At 41.9% G+C, this 17,631-nt stretch overlaps 1 protein-coding gene across 1 annotated transcript in view; it reads left to right on the top strand.

Moving 5' to 3' along the window:
• LOC126179512 (inter-alpha-trypsin inhibitor heavy chain H4-like) overlaps positions 1 to 17,631 on the top strand; it is a 123,306-nt gene that overhangs the window by 85,966 nt on the left and 19,709 nt on the right. The window contains exon 14 of the mRNA XM_049924613.1: positions 12,300 to 12,362. Coding sequence (XP_049780570.1) covers positions 12,300 to 12,362 — 63 coding nt within the window. The remainder of the gene's footprint in view (positions 1 to 12,299; positions 12,363 to 17,631) is intronic.

Below are 17,631 nucleotides of genomic sequence, written 5' to 3' on the forward strand. Positions count from 1 at the left end.
ACCAGTACAGTTATTCACAACAGGACAATCTACCTGACAACCCACAAGCAGGTCAGCCTCAGATACCTCCTACTCAGACTGAACCGAATTCCAGTGGATACAGACAGCTACACACAAGAACTAAACATAATGAGTCAGATTGCCGCTGAAAATGTTTAAATACTGCTGACAAGCCAAACCATAAAATAAAAACACAACTGACACTGAAGAAACACAACAGTGTCACGACACATCACACCAACAGTAACCATGCAACAGAGAACAAACACGGCACACGAGACGAAGAAACCACAGAAAACAAGAAACATGGCACACCCTGACGTTTGTCAACAAAATAACACACAGAATAAGAAACACCGTGAGGAAACAAGATTTACATGTGGCATATCAAACAAACACTCTGCAGAAAATATTAAAAATATCCAACAGCACAAAAAATGCAGGCGTAAGAGAGCTTATCTGGGAACACTGTGATTCAGTGTACATCGGACAAGCATGTAGAAATTTCACGATTACTCACTCAGAACTTCTAAGAGCAATGGAAAGTGACAGCGCACATTCCACATTTGCAGATCACATCATTAAAAACAACCTTACCCCAGTGGCGGAGGAGAGGATAGAGGTTCAGGGCACTCTCTTGTCCTAGGGGTGGGAAATTGCCCCTAAAGGCGGAAGAATCAGCAATGATCAACAACATGAGGATGCAGAAGGCAATGGAAACCACTGCATTAAAGACACGTAACGTGGTATGAAGGCTTTCACGACCGGATGACATATCTTCTGGTAAACCTTCCGGGATGTAAGGTCGTGGTCCATGAAACTCTTCAGCTCCTAACGTTTCGTCCAGAGCTGCGCTGGACATCTTCAGAGAGGTGTTTCTCCTCCGGTGAGTGTTGCCGACTGACGGGTCGGACGTCTGAGAGCGACTTATATATCGTAGAAAGTGGGCGTGGCCAGAGTTACACGTGATATGCAGAGATAATCTTTGTCAGAGATAAAACTTAACTATCGATCGTGATCTCGTCACGGATAAAACTGTCTAGCAATTCTATAGTGCTATTGTCCAAATATCACTAAGTTTCATGGTCTCTTCTTTCCGATTAAAATTATCCCTATGTTTATATATTTCAATTGCTTCTCTACAAAGCCGTGGGTTATAGTTCGTCGTCGTAGATAAAATTTTTGTTTCGGAAAACTTCACTTGATGATTTCCTGACTGAAAAGCGTGTTCTGCTACAGCAGATTTATCTGTTAAAAGAACACAGAAGTCTTTGCCGATTAGGACTGTTAAAAGAACACAAAAGTCTTTGCCGATTAGGACGGTTAAAAGAACACAGAAGTCTTTGCTGATTAGGATATATAAGTCGCTCTCAGACGTCCGACCCGTCAGTCGGCAAGACTCACCGGAGGAGAAACACCCCTCTGAAGATGTCCAGCGCAGCTCTGGATGAAACGTTAGGACCTGAAGAGTTTCATGGACCACGACCTTACATCTCGGAAGGTTTACCAGAAGACACGTAACGTGTATCCACAGGACATGTGGCCTGTATTTGAAGAAGTGTCATGATGATCTCTCCATTGGCAAAAGATTCCGGAATAGTCCCCCATTCGGATCTCCGGGAGGGGACTGCCAAGGGGTAGGTTACCATGAGAAAAAGATTGAATAATCAACGAAAGGATAACGTTCTACGAGTCGGGGCGTGGAATGTCAGAAGCTTGAACGTGGTAGGGAAACTAGAAAATCTGAAAAGAGAAATGCAAAGGCTCAATCTAGATATAGTAGGGGTCAGTGAAGTGAAGTGGAATGAAGACAAGGATCAGATGAGTATCGGGTAATATCAACAGCAGCAGAAAATGGTTTAACAGGTGTAGGACTCGTTATGAATAGGAAGGTAGGGCAGAGGGTGGTTACTGTGAACAGTTCAGTGACCGGGTTGTTCTAATCAGAATCGACAGCAGACCAACACCGACAACGATAGTTCAGGTATACATGCCGACGTCGCAAGCTGAAGATGAACAGGTAGAGAAAGTGTATGAGGATATTGAAAGGGTAATGCAGTATGTAAAGGGGGACGAAAATCTAATAGTCATGGGCGACTGGAATGCAGTTGTAGGGGAAGGAGTAGAAGAAAAGGTTACAGGAGAATATGGGCTTGGGACAAGGAATGAAAGAGGAGAAACACTAATTGAGTTCTGTAACAAGTTTCAGCTAGTAACAGCGAATACCCTGTTCAAGAATCACAAGAGGAGTAGGCATACTTGGAAAAGGCCGGGAGATACGGGAAGATTTCAATTAGATTACATCATGGTCAGACAGAGATTCCGAAATCAGATACTGGATTGTACGGCGTACCCAGGAGCAGATATAGACTCAGATCACAATATAGTAGTGATGAAGAGTAGGCTGAAGTTCAAGAAATTAGTCAGGAAGAATCAATACGCAAAGAAGTGGGATACGGAAGTACTAAGGAATGACGATATACATTTGAAGTTCTCTAACGCTATAGAAACAGCAATAAGGAATAGCGCAGTAGGCAGTACAGTTGAAGAGGAATGGACATCTCTAACAAGGGCCATCACAGAAGTTGGGAAGGAAAATATAGGTACAAGGAAGGTAGCTGCGAAGAAACCATGGGTAACAGAAGAAATACTTCAGTTGATTGATGAAAGGAGGAAGTACAAAAATGTTCCGGGAAAATCAGGAATACAGAAATACAAGTCGCTGAGGAATGAAATAAATAGGAAGTGCAGGGAAGCTAAGACGAAATGGCTGCAGGAAAAATGTGAAGACATCGAAAAAGATATGATTGTCGTAAGGACAGACTCAGCATACAGGAAAGTCAAAACAACCTTTGGTGACATTAAAAGCAACGGTGGTAACATTAAGAGTGCAACGGGAATTCCACTGTTAAATGCAGAGGAGAGAGCAGATAGGTGGAAAGAATACATCGAAAGCCCCTATGAGGGTGACGATTTGTCTGATGTGATAGAAGAAGAAACAGGAGTCGATTTAGAAGAGATAGGGGATCCAGTATTAGAATCGGAATTTAAAAGAGCTTTGGAGGACTTACGGTCAAATAAGGCAGAAGGGATAGATAACATTCCATCAGAATTTCTAAAATCATTGGGGAAGTGGCGACAAAACGACTATTCACGTTGGTGTGTAGAATATGTGAGTCTGGCGATATAACATCTGACTTTCGGAAAAGCATCATCCACGCAATTCCGAAGACGGCAAGAGCTGACAAGTACGAGAATTATCGCACAATCAGCTTAACAGCTCATGCATCGAAGCTGCTTACAAGAATAATATACAGAAGAATGGAAAAGAAAATTGAGAATGCGCTAGGTGACGATCAGTTTGGCTTTAGGAAAAGTAAAGGGACGAGAGAGGCAATTCTGACGTTACGTCTAATAATGGAAGCAAGGCTAAAGAAAAATCAAGACACTTTCATAGGATTTGTCGACCTGGAAAAAGCGTTCCACAATATAAAATGGTGCAAGCTGTTCGAGATTCTGAAAAAAGTAGGGGTAAGCTATAGGGAGAGACGGGTCATATACAATATGTACAACAACCAAGAGGGAATAATAAGAGTGGACGATCAAGAACGAAGTGCTCGTATTAAGAAGGGCGTAAGACAAGGCTGTAGCCTTCCGCCCCTACTCTTTAATCTGTACATCGAGGAAGCAATGATGGAAATAAAAGAAAGGTTCTGGAGTGGAATTAAAATACAAGGTGAAAGGATATCAATGATACGATTCGCTGATGACATTGCTATCCTGAGTGAAAGTGAAGAAGAATTAAATGATCTGCTGAACGGAATGAACAGTCTAATGAGTACACAGTATGGTTTGAGAGTAAATCGGAGAAAGACGAAGGTAATGAGAAGTAGTAGAAATGAGAACAGCGAGAAACTTAACATCAGGATTGATGGTCACGAAGTCAATGAAGTTAAGGAATTCTGCAACCTAGGCAGTAAAATAACCAATGACGGACGGAGCAAGGAGGACATCAAAAGCAGACTCGCTATGACAAAAAAGGCATTTCTGGCCAAGAGAAGTCTACTAATATCAAATACCGGCCTTAATTTGAGGAAGAAATTTCTGAGGATGTACGTCTGGAGTACAGTATTGTATGGTAGTGAAACATGGACTGTGGGAAAACCGGAACGGAAGAGAATCGAAGCATTTGAGATGTGGTGCTATAGACGAATGTTGAAAATTAGGTGGACTGATAAGGTAAGGAATGAGGAGGTTCTACGCAGAATCGGAGAGGAAAGGAATATGTGGAAAACACTGATAAGGAGAAGGGGCAGGATGATAGGACATCTGCTAAGACATGAGGGAATGACTTCCATGGTACTAAAGGGAGCTGTAGAGGGCAAAAACTGTAGAGGAAGACAGAGATTGGAATACGTCAAGCAAATAATTGAGGACGTAGGTTGCAAGTGCTGCTCTGAGGTGAAGAGGTTAGCACAGGAAAGGAATTCGTGGCGGGCCGCATCAAACCAGCCAGTAGACTGATGACCAGATAAAAAAAAAACAAAAAAAAAACCCAGTGGCAGAGAAACAGACCTCCAAAATCTAAAACACATTAATCATTTGTACCATTTCTTAACAATAGAAGAAAATTACGCCATCCAAACAGCTAGTACACAGGGCAAAAAAATTTATCAATGACCAAACAATACTATGTAACAAAAGACGATTCAACACTCTAAAAGAACAATCGACAAGGACAAAAATAAATGGTTCAAATGGCTCTCAGCACTATGGGACTTCACATCTGTGGTCATCAGTCCCCTAGAACTTAGAACTGCTTAAACCTAACTAACCTAAGGACATCACAAACATCCATGCCCGAGGCAGGATTCGAACCTGCGATCGTAGCGGTCATGCGGTTCCAGACTGAAGCGCCTAGAACCGCACGGCCACACCGGCCGGCGGACTAAAATAAAACAGACACACACAGACACACCCACACACACACACACACAGACAGAAGCGCACGCGCGCATTTAGATTGATAACTGATTGATATGTGTGGGAATCTAGAAAAAGAAGTGGACATTTTTTCGAGCAAATTTCCATCCAGTGTCTAAGGAAGCATAAATTGTGTCTCAATTTACTGGAATTAGCAGGAAATTCCAAGAACCACGGAGAGACAACACAGAGTTGTAACTTCTAGACAGAGAGCCTTGAAGAGTACTTTAGGCTATCAGTTTCTCATCTTGCCATAGACTACTTGATTAGCCAGCTCAAAGACAAGTTTTTAAACCGGAAGGGGATCCAAAAAAAACTTACAAATATTTTTATCAGAAAAACTTACGAACTGTTGTTGATGCTCCAGTAAATCAGTGGCCTACTGATGTTGATGCATCACCAGAGACTTCCTTCAGTGAAACAAAATTGTTGAATCGCCATGCTATTTGTGTGATATGACTGCACTGTTCAGCCGTGGGGACGCTGCTACTATTGTTTTTGGACTAATGCGAGAGTGGGGACTGCAGGCATAAACCGTATCAATACATTATTACACTGAGTAAACAAAAATGCAGGCACTATACGCTTCAAACACGGTAGGCGGTTATCGCTGAAACAACCGGTTTTCTGTTATATCATTTTTTCCATGTCTTTTTAACCTTGCTGTTAAAACCGCTCAAAATAACCAGTTTCTGAAATAAACGATTTCCAGTTTTTTGTTCACATTAATTCCTGTGGTAAACGCAGAAATCGATCAAACAATATAAAAAAACCAAAAAGACTCACTCAGTTTCAAAACAAATAGATTCAAAATATTAAGTTAAATAGCCGAATAAAAGAAAACTTTGTCTGTCCACTGGTCACTGATTTTCTCGAAAAGTGGTACATGGTTGAATGCTACAAGGATTCATCACTATTCCGCTACTGATGTCAAATTTTTTGAAACTCTGCTCGAAAATCATGTCTTAATCGGGGATCATACGACTGTTTGGGCATTACGGATAGTCGATGCTAAAGGGTGAAGAATGAGGATGAAGAACTCTATTTTTCGTAACTACACTACTGGCAATTAAAATTGCTACATCACGAAGATGAGGTGCTACAGACGTAAAATTTAACCGACAGGAAGAAGATGGTGTAATATGCAAAGGATTAGCTTTTCAGAGCATTCACACAAGGTTGGCGCCGGTGGCGACACCTACAACGTGCTGACATGAGGAAAGTTTCCAACCGATTTCTCATACATAAAAAGCAGTTGACCGGCGTTACCTGGTGAAACGTTGTGATGCCTCGTGTAAGGAAGAGAAATGCGTACCATCACGTTTCCGACTTTGATAAAGGTCGGATTGTAGCCTACCGCGATTGCGGTTTATCGTATCGCGACATTGCTGCTCGCGTTGGTCGAGATCCAATGACTGTTAGCAGAATATGGAATCGGTGGGTTCAGGTGGGTAATACGGAACGCCATGTTGGATCCCAACGGCCTCGCATCACTAGGAGTCGAGATGACAGGCTTCTTATCCGCATGGCCGTAACGGATCGTGCAGCCACGTCTCGATCCCTGAGTCAACAGATGGGGACGTTTGCAAGACAACAACCATCTGCACGAACAGTTCGACGACGTTTGCAGCAGCATGGACTATCAGCTCGGAGACCATGGCTGCGGTTATCCTTGACGCTGCATCACAGACAGGAGCGCCATCACGTTTCCGACTTTGATAAAGGTCGGATTGTAGCCTACCGCGATTGCGGTTTATCGTATCGCGACATTGCTGCTCGCGTTGGTCGAGATCCAATGACTGTTAGCAGAATATGGAATCGGTGGGTTCAGGTGGGTAATACGGAACGCCATGTTGGATCCCAACGGCCTCGCATCACTAGGAGTCGAGATGACAGGCTTCTTATCCGCATGGCTGTAACGGATCGTGCAGCCACGTCTCGATCCCTGAGTCAACAGATGGGGACGTTTGCAAGACAACAACCATCTGCACGAACAGTTCGACGACGTTTGCAGCAGCATGGACTATCAGCTCGGAGACCATGGCTGCGGTTATCCTTGACGCTGCATCACAGACAGGAGCGCCTGCGATGGTGTACTCAACGACGAACCAGGGTGCACGAATAGCAAAACGTCATTTTTTCGGATGAATCCAGGTTCTGTTTACAGCGTCATGATGGTCGCATCCGTGTTTGGCGTCATCGCGGTGAACGCACATTGGAAGCGTGTATTCGTCATCACCATCTGGCGTATCACCCGGTATGTGGCGCCATTGGTTACACGTCTCGGTCACCTCTTGTTCGCATTGACGGCACTTTGAACAGTGGACGCTACATTTCAGATGTGTTACGACCCGTGGCTCTACCCTTCATTCGATCCCTGCGAAACCCTACATTTCAGCAGGATAATGCACGACCGCATTTTGCAGGTCCTGTACGGGCCTTTCTGGATACAGAAAATGTTCGACTGCTGCCCTGGCCAGCACATTCTCCAGATCTCTCACCAACTGAAAACTTATGGTCAATGGTTGCCGAGCAACTGGCTCGTCACAATACGCCAATATCTACTCTTGATGAACTGTGGTATCGTGTTGAAGCTGAATGATCAGCTGTACCTGTACACGCCATCCAAACTCTGTTTGACTCAATGCCCAGGCGTATCAAGGCCGTTATTAGGACCAGAGGTGGTTGTTCTGGGTACTGATTTCTCAGGATCTATGCACCCAAACTGCGTGGAGATGTAATCACATGTCAGTTCTAGTATAATATATTTGTCCAATGAGTACCCGTTTATCATCTGCATTTCTTCTTGGTGTAGCAATTTTAATGGCATGTAGTGTAATTTGTCCGTTTTCAACGACTACAAGTATATAAAGGCGTGTTATGTAGACATAGGCAACAGATCAGCTACTTTCTATTTTCATTCTGTTACGTGCGAGAAACTACGGGGGCAAGTCTTGCACACTGCACATACACGCGTACCTTAAGTCACGGAACATTGCAACAAGGACTTTACTGCCTCAGCAATGCTGTACCAGTTCTTATGTCATGTGTTGGTTGCTCGTTTCTGCCGGAATTCTTAGTCAAATAGCACTGACCGCTTTTCCCATTTTATATGACAACGCAATATTTGAAACAAATGGAAATTTTATGAATAAAAATTATCTTTTAAAAAAAAAGGAAATATTTTGCCACTGCTTCTATGGCTGATCAGTATTTCGTTTTTTTTTTTTTTTTTTGTTTTTGCTCGGTTATCAGTAAAAAATAAAATACCCAACTAGTATAACCTAGAAGAAACAAAAACTGAAAAATATCGGTTATTCAGAATTAAATTACCGGTATCGGGTTTAACCAGTTGGTTCCTCGCCCCCCCCGCCCCCCTTTCGCCTTCCACCTTACTTCAAAGCCGTAGGAAGACATGTATTACTTTTTACTGAGTACCGTGTACAGTCGTAAATTCTGTAATAAATGCAAAGTCTTCCGATCAGCTGGATCAGACAACTCTCCTCATCACTTTTTTCAAGTCCAACTTTTATTACAAATTTTCAAGTTCCCGCCCACTTAACGCATCGTGGTGAGTGTGTTTCTACGTTGTAACCTGTGCACACGCTTTCGTGCAGTCTTTTACGTGAATTTATGGCGTTTCGTCTCATTCCCTTCGAAGTTATCAACGAAAGACCGTTAATATATATTGCATATAATTTGTTGGGTTATGTTTCAAATCAATTCCATTGGATGTATTCTTCAGCATTAGGTAGATAATCGTCGAATCAAAAAAGTATTTTTCGAAAAAATCTGTGCACAGTGGACACAGGTATTATTGTCTCCATTTTTCAACCAATAAAATGTATTTTCTTTGTGAGGATGAACGCTCGTGGCTGTTAGAGATAGGTGATCAGGGAATGGCGGTGGGAAGTGAAAGTAAGACTGGGACGTAAGAGAAAAGGACTAAGTAATTTTGGTAACGTGTTGGAACTTCAACGATTTTGATTTTCCATCGATGGTGACCAGTTTCAGTTATGATAACCACCATCTAACCACAATTAATATTATTTTGGCGTTTATCTGGTAATAAATAGGCAACCAGTCGCTTTTTTACGATTTATTCAGCCATGAACACGTTTTCGAGCCACTGCAGGTTCATCTTCAGATGGAGGGGTTACAGAAACATTGTCTTGTGGACCATGTGTACTAGATGCAGTGCTGGTGCTGCTGGCGGAAATGACGGAAATTCAGTAATCGGTGAGGAAACATTTACGAATCAGAAAGTTTTTATGTTTTAGGTACTTACAGTGCACTGCCTTGTCGTATTCACATCAGATCGCTCTTATAACGTGCATTATTAAGCTTCGTACACAAATAAACACAGTATGTAGCTCCTCCTCGTTTTAAATTGGCTCACAGGATGTAAACATTGGATGTTTTTACAAAGAATATGGATATGACAGATACTGCACTTTAATACATAATAGTCTTTGGCCAGAGTTGCATTTTATTATGATGCTAATGTTACGAGTATAGATTTTACATTTCAGTAAATGTTGCTAACTGCATACAAAAGGTAAATAGCTAGAGGTGAATATTTAATACATAATTAAAAACGTTTTGTAAGTTACGGAATATCATAGTCATTGCACACCAAGAAGAACAAGATTTATGCAAGACGGTGAATTATTATCATTTTTGTGGTTTTTTTGGTGCCAAGAAGCCCTGGAAATTCTGGAAGAAAAGGTTTTGCGTTGACTCAGTGTGTTCATTCAGGATTTTTTGTGGTGATTTTAATTTGTGGATGAAAATTTCTAATTGTTCAAGCAGGTCCATCTGTAGTCCTTTCTCAGGGGACAGAAAGACTGTTATTGATATCATCAACAGAGTGTTCATGATGAGCAACATGTGATGCAAAATTGGACTTACTTAACTTTTTGAGTCGAAGGGCATCAATATGTTCTTTGTAGCTGGTTGCAAAATTTCTTCCTGCGTGGCCTGTGTAGAAGGAAGAAGAAACTCACGTGCTCTTGTTCTTGGCGGGGTGTGGGTATGGCGAATGCCCGGTGGATGTCATCTGCCAACGTGTGTAGTGCCAACAGTAAAATTCGGAAGCGGTAGTGTTATGGTATGGTCGTGTTTTTCGTGGAGGGGTCTTGCACCACTTGTTTTTTGTGCCACTATCACAGCAAAGGCCTACATTGTTGTTTTAAGCACCTTCTTGCTTTCCACTGTTGAAGACTAATTCGGGGATGGCCATTGCATCTTTCAACACGATCGAGCACCTGTTCATAATGCACGGCCTGTGGCGGAGTGATTACACGACAATAACATCCCTGTAATGGAATGGCCTGCACAGTGTCCTGACCTGAATCCTATAGAACACCTTTGGGATGTTTTGGAACGCCGACTTCGTGCCAGGCCTCACCGACCGACATCGATACCTCTCCTCAGTGTAGCATTACGTGAAGAAAGAGCTGCCATTCCCCAAGAAACCTTCCAGCACCTGATTGAACGTATGCCTGGAATAGTGGAAACTCTCATCAAGGGTAACTGTGGGCCAACACCATTCTGAATTCCAGCATAACCGATGGAGGGTGCCACGAACTTGTGACTCATTTTCAGCCAGGTGTCTGTAGACTTTTGATCACATAGTGTACAATGTGGAAGCTACTGCAAGTTATAATGAAAATTAAATGCTTATAGTTAGTGTATACAGCCATGTTGAAAGAAAAAGAAATTCTTCTCAGTATTCGATGAAATAAGCAAAACCCGAAGTACCAACTGATGGAAGGCGGTAGATTATATTGGAAAACATGGATGTGTATTTCTGAAGTTGGGGATGTACAGTGAATTATGAAAGAGAGACTTATTTGTATGCTAATAATGATGTCAGAAACTTGGTATTTTCCGCCCATAAGTGTCCTCAGTCAGTTGTGAAGGGTCAGATTTACTTAAATTCGGTATGAATTTGATAGTCGTTGAAGATTCGCCTAATAATAGTTACGTTATGCTGAAGGCATTACAAAATATAAGACCTGTTAACGTGAATAACAGATGTAGTTGTAGTTACGGTATTCAATGGTTTGTTGCAGCTTTCAGCGTGAAACGTCCCCTTAGAAAAATTAATGAATTACTGTGCTGATAAACCTCTTACATTATTTGATTTTCAAACATCTGAGCAGAACTGAACGTACTCAGACATTTCGATCTTTACTTATTCTGATCAACACTAAACTGACAGCCAATATTTTTAGCGCAACGCAATCTGACTTTCAATAATCCCTACAACAGAATGGCCCTGACTACCATTAACCTATACGTTTCACAAATCACTTACCTCACAAAAATCTTCGTTACTCGAACTACTGCAATACAGCGAGCGCCACTACTGCCAGCTAAATAAAAGATTCAAACTACTGAAGGCACTAACTATTGATAGGCATAGTTAACAAATGAAAGATTTGGATAGAGAACAAACAATGTATTTACCTTAATAGTGTTCAAAAGTCATAATATATATATATATATATCAGTCCATGATATTCAATATTACAAATTTACTCTTTCTGATGGACACGTCCAGATCGTCCGCTCTCAAAATTCCGCCATCTCTCTCACCACAGCCACCACTGCTGGCGGCTCACCTCCAACTGCGCAACGCTACGCGCTGTTAACGGCCAACTGCCCAACACTACAGTAGCATATACTCCAACAATGCAAACCAACCACAGCCATCACACAGCACAGTTAGTGATTTTCATATAGAGCTCTACGTGGCGTTACCAACATAAAAACCTAAACAGCCTACTTACAAGCGCTACTCTGTCACGTACAAACAGAATAGACGAGAAAAGGAACACACGGAAAACACCGACAAGAAGAAGCAATAAGAAGGAGAGGATGACAGGATATTTGTGAAGACATCAGGGAATAACTTCCATGGTACTAGAGGGAACTGTAGAGGGTAAAATATACAGGGGTACACTTTTATTGTGGTATTTCCAACAAATAATTGAGGACGTCGGATGTAAGAGCTAATCTGAGACGAAGAACTTGACGCAGGGGAGCATTTGGTGACTGAAAATATCACTGATGACTTCTTCTGGAACGTTTAGCTAAAACCCTACAGTTAACTAAAACACTACAGTTCTATCACGTTTGTAAACTGACCACTGTGTTTAATGTACTGCTAGGTTCTTCACTTGTCTGCCGACATTACATCATGTGGGAAAGACATGATGATTCTACTGCCTGATTCAATGTTCAGATTTTAGTAAATGCGCAATTGTACCTTAAAAGTTGATATAATTTTTGCTGTGTGTCTGTTACAGTGTCTTCTTTGAGGAGCGTCCCACATAATTCCGGACCTTCGCATCATCAGCAGATTCCTCAAAGTAAGTTGCGCATGTGTTTATTTTAATTAACTTAAATTGAGTGTAAATCCACAAAAAGTAGGTATCAGGTGACTTGGGAAACTATACTTCACTAGACTCCACATATTAAACAAAATGAAGAAGACAGCATATTTTTTTGTACAGGAGGATGAGAGCGTTAGAGAGCGAGGTAAAGATCTATTACAACCAATTTAGCATCCAATAATGTCCAAAAACTGTAACTGTAAGAGTTGTCAAGCCAACGTAAGCACGTTTTAAAATGGCAAAACCTGAAAAACTCCTGCACAGTGACAAACCAGCTTTGCATCAACGTGGCATCATCTTTGTGAAGTGATCCAAGAGCGCTGCTAACAACCGATTCCATTGATTAAGGCGGTTGATGGGCTGCCTTTTCTGTTTTGCGTTGCATTCATCCTTCCGAAGAGCTCGATGGTCAGGCCTTCAATGGATAACAACAAGAATTCATTCTCCAGAACAGATAAGAGCAGACTCGTTTAGTTTTATCGTCCATGAAGAGAAAGTTTGGGCCAGTTACACTCCCGAAAGGTCCCCGATGTGATTGCAATTCCTCACCACCCTTAGAAGTTTTTAACGAAAGACTCTTGATATTTCATGCAGATGCTGTTTTTGGTTATGTTTCAAATCATTTCCACTGGATTTATGATTCAGCTATTGGGAGACAATCGTGGAATCAAAAAGTTCTTTTCTTTTAAAATCCCGTCCACAACGGACACGGGTACTATTGATCTCATTTTTCAACCACGAAAATATATTTTCTTTGTGATGATCAGCAATTGCGGCTGTTCAGGTTAAACAATGAGGGGATGGCAGCGGGTACTGAAAGGAGTATGAGAAAAAAGGAATAAGAAATTTGGGTAACATTTTGGAACTTCAGCGATTTTTACTTTATGCGAGAATAATAAGAGACATCTAAGCGGAAATTACTTTTCTTTGTATTCGTGGTGACTATTTTCGGTTGTGATAACCATCATCTGATCATAACTAATTTAATCAGACCAGATGAGGAACTTGTGTTGCTATTTTCTTTCAGTTTGTCATCTAGAGACTAGAACAGACCAAATGTTCCACACGAATATAGCACATAAAATTTTAGCATAATTTCAAAAGAGGTTGGTATAACTAAGCATTACGGTGGTTAAGGGGAAAAAATCTGCGTAAATTTTCTACGTAAAAAATTTAAAAAATTAATCATTTTTAGAACAGAAAAAAAGTTTACATACTAGCATTTGGCTATCTGGCGCACACAGATATGTTCATCTGGAATAAAAATGCATATGCTTCTGGTCTACTACACACTGTTTCATTACTGGATCACAAATTTTGTAATTCATAATTCTAGACAGCTACCCGGTGGTGCTTTGAGGCACAACTCAAGATTCCCAGCGGCTATGTCCCTGTGCCGCTCAAGGTGAGGAGATTGGGAGATGGGTGTCAGAGTCTCAGGAAATCCTTCCTGTTCCGCCCGAGGCTCATCTCCTCACAGCCTCCGGAAGGTTGTTGTAGGTTCTCTGTTCTACTACAGAGCTCCCCGTTGTCATGAAGTATGGCGTCTTCTTGTCTCTCTGCCATGTTGGCATGCGGTTCATGAGACGATATTTTAGCTGTCAGCGAGCTTAGCTTATGCCACACTTCCTCATTGCTTAGTGCATTGGAAACTACCCGTATTCTAGGAGTTAGCTGCCCACTGTAATAAAAAATAAAAAAAATAATAAAAAACTGAGTGAATGGATCAACGATGAACTTGAACGGGTATCATGGGACGTCCGCCCCGAACAAATGGAAGGAACAGTGACGAAAAAAATTAAATAAAAAGGGTTAAATTCTTTGATTGGTAATCAAAACGACCTCGTTCCCGTCTTCGAAACCTGCCTTCGGACGGAGCGAGGTGGCGCAGTGGTTAGCACACTGGATTCGCATTCGGGAGGACGACTGTTCAACCACGCATTCGGCTATCCTGATTTAGGTTTTCCGTGATTTCCTTAATTGCTCCAGGCAAATGCCGGGTTGGTTCTTTTGAAAGGGCACTGCTAACTTCCTTCCCCTTCCTTTCCGAATCCGATGAGACCGATGACCTAGTTGTTTGGTCTCCTCCCCCAAACAACTCAACTCTGCCTTCGAAACCTGAATAAAAAATCATCGTCAATTGAGGGCGAAAACTTCCGGTATAAAAGGTCTCCGTCGTTCTGCCAACGGCCTTGTCAAAGAGAGAGGAAGAGCGGACAGAGCTTCAGGACACTATCTTGATCTTGGGGTGGAAACTGCCTCTAAAGGTGGAAGAATCGGCAATGAACAACGGCATGAGGATGCATTAAGCAATAGAAACCACTGTATTAAAGGCACATAATGTGTATCCACAGGACATGTGAGCTGTAATTGAAGAAGTGTCATGATGATTTCTCCATTGGCAAAAGATTCCGGAGTAGTTCCACATTCGGATCTTCGAGAGGGGACTGCAAAAGAGGGAGGTGACCATGAGAAAAAGAGTGAATAAACGACGAAAGGAAAACGTTCTACTAGTCGAGGCGTGGAATGTCAAAAGTTTGAGCATCGTAGGGAAGCTACATAGTCTGAAAACAGAAATGCAGAGGCTTAATCAAGATGTAGTGGGGGGTCAGTGAAGGGATAATGAAAGAAGACAAGGATTTCTGGTCAGTTGAGTTTTAGGAGGATTCGTTATGTTTGGGAAGGCAGGGCAGAGAGTGAATTACTGCAAACAGTTCAGCGATAGGGTTGTTGTCATCAGTTCCGATAGCAAACCACCACCGACAACTATAGTTCACGTATGCATGCCGACGACGAAAGCCGAAAATGAAGAGATAGAGAATGCATATGAGGGTACTGAACGGGTAATTCAGCACATAAAGGGAGATGGAATTCTAATGGTCATGGGGGACTGGAATGCGGCTGTGAGGGAAGGAGTGAAAAAAAAGGGTTACAAGAGAATATGGGCTTCGTACTAAGAATGAGAGAGGACAAGGACTAATTGAGTTGTGCAATAAATTTCAGCTAGTAATAGCTAATACTTTGTTCAAGAATAACAAGCGGAGGAGGTCCACTTGGAAGAGACCGGGAGATAAGGGAAGATTTCAGTTAGATCACGTCATAGTCAGGCAGAGACTCCGGAATAAGTTACTGGTTTGTAAGGCGCACCCTGGAGCATATATAGACTCAGATCACATATCAGATGATGAAGACTAAGCTGGAGCTTAAGAGACTGGTCAGAAAGAATCAATGTACAAAGAAGGCGGATACGGAAGAACTAAGGAATGAAGAGATACACTTGAAGATTCTGAGCCCATAGATACTGCAATAATGAAGAGCTCAGTAGGCAGTTCCGTTGAGGAGGTATGGACATCTCTAAAAAGGGCAGTCACAGAAGTTGGAAAGAAAAACATAGATATAAGGAAGTTAACTGAGAAGAAACCATGGATAACAGAACAAATACTTCACTTGATCGATGAAAGAAAATAAGTAGAAGAAGTACACTTCCGTATGTAGATGTATGAGTCTGGCGTTATACAATCTGACTTTCGGAGAAACATCATCCGTACTATTCCGAAGATTGCAAGAGCCGAAAAGTGAGTGAATTATCACACAATCAGCTTAAAATCTCATGCATCTAAATTCCTGACAGGGATAATATACAGAAGAATGGAAATTGAAAATTGAGGATGTGTTAGGCGAAGATCGTTTGGCTTTAGTAAAGGGAAGAGCATCAGAGAGGCAGTTCTGACGTTGCATTTGATAGTGAAAGCAAGACTAAAAAAAAATCAAGACACCTTCATTGGATTTGTCGATCGGGGAAAAGCGTTCGACAAAGTAAAATGGTGCAAGTATTCGAAATTGTGAGGAAAATAGGGGTGAGCTATAGGGAAAGACAGATGGTATACAACAGGTACAAGAACCAAGAGAGAACAAGAAGGGTGGAAGACGAAGAACTAAGTACTCAGATTAAAAGGGGCGTAAAACAAGGACGTAACCTTTCGCCCCTAGCGTTCAGTCTATACTCGTACATCGAAGAAGCGATGAAGGAAATTAAAGGAAGGTTTAAGAGTGGGATTAAAACTCAAGATGAAAGGATATCGATGATAAGGTTAGCTGATGACATCGCTATCCTCAGTGAAAGCTAAGTTATAGGATATGTTGAATGTATTTAGCAATGAGAAATGAGAACAGCGGGAAAGCTAACATCAGGATTGATGATTACAAAGTATATGAAATAAAGGAATTCTGTTACCTAGGTAGCAAAATAATTCATGATGAACGGAGCAGGGAGACATAAAAAGCAGTCTAGCACAGTCGAAAAGGGTATTCCTGGGCAAGAGAAGTCTGTTAGTGTCAATCATAGGCCTTAACTTGAGGAAGAAATTTCGGAGAACGTATGTTTGGAAGTGAAATATGGACTGTGGCAAAACCGGAACAGAAGAGAATCGAAGCATTTGAGAATGTTGCAAATTAAGTGGACTGATGAGGTATGGAATGAGGAGGATCTCCCCAGAATCGGTGAGAAAAGGAATATATGGAAAACTCTGACAAGAAGAAGGGACAGGTTGTTAGGACATCTGTTAATACATCAGGGAATAACTTCTGTTGTACAAGAGGGAGCTGTATAGGGTAAGAACTGTGGAGGACGACAGAGATTGGAATACATACACCAAACAATTGAGGACCTAGGTTGCAAGTGCCACTTTGAGATGAAGAGGTTGTCACAGGATAGGCATTCGTGGCGGGCCACATCAAACCAATCAAAATACTGATCATCATCATCATCATCATCATTTAAGACTGATTATGCCTTTCAGCGTTCAGTCTGGAGCATAGCCCCCCTTATACAGTTCCTCCATGATCCCCTATTCAGTGCTAACATTGGTGCCTCTTCTGATGTTAAACCTATTACTTCAAAATCATTCTTAACCGAATCCAGGTACCTTCTCCTTGGTCTGCCCCGACTCCTCCTACCCTCTACTGCTGAATCCATGAGTCTCTTGGGTAACCTTGCTTCTGCCATGCGTGTAACATGACCCCACCATCTAAGCCTGTTCGCCGTGACTGCTACATCTGTAGAGTTCATTCCCAGTTTTTCTTTGATTTCCTCATTGTGGACACCCTCCTGCCATTGTTCCCATCTACTAGTACCTGCAATCATCCTAGCTACTTTCATATCCGTAACCTCAACCTTGTTGATAAGGTAACCTGAATCCACCCAGCTTTCGCTCCCATACAACAAAGTTGGTCGAAAGATTGAATG

This window comes from Schistocerca cancellata, chromosome 1 (genome assembly GCF_023864275.1).
Source record: "Schistocerca cancellata isolate TAMUIC-IGC-003103 chromosome 1, iqSchCanc2.1, whole genome shotgun sequence".
NCBI classification, from domain to species: Eukaryota; Metazoa; Arthropoda; class Insecta; order Orthoptera; family Acrididae; genus Schistocerca; species Schistocerca cancellata.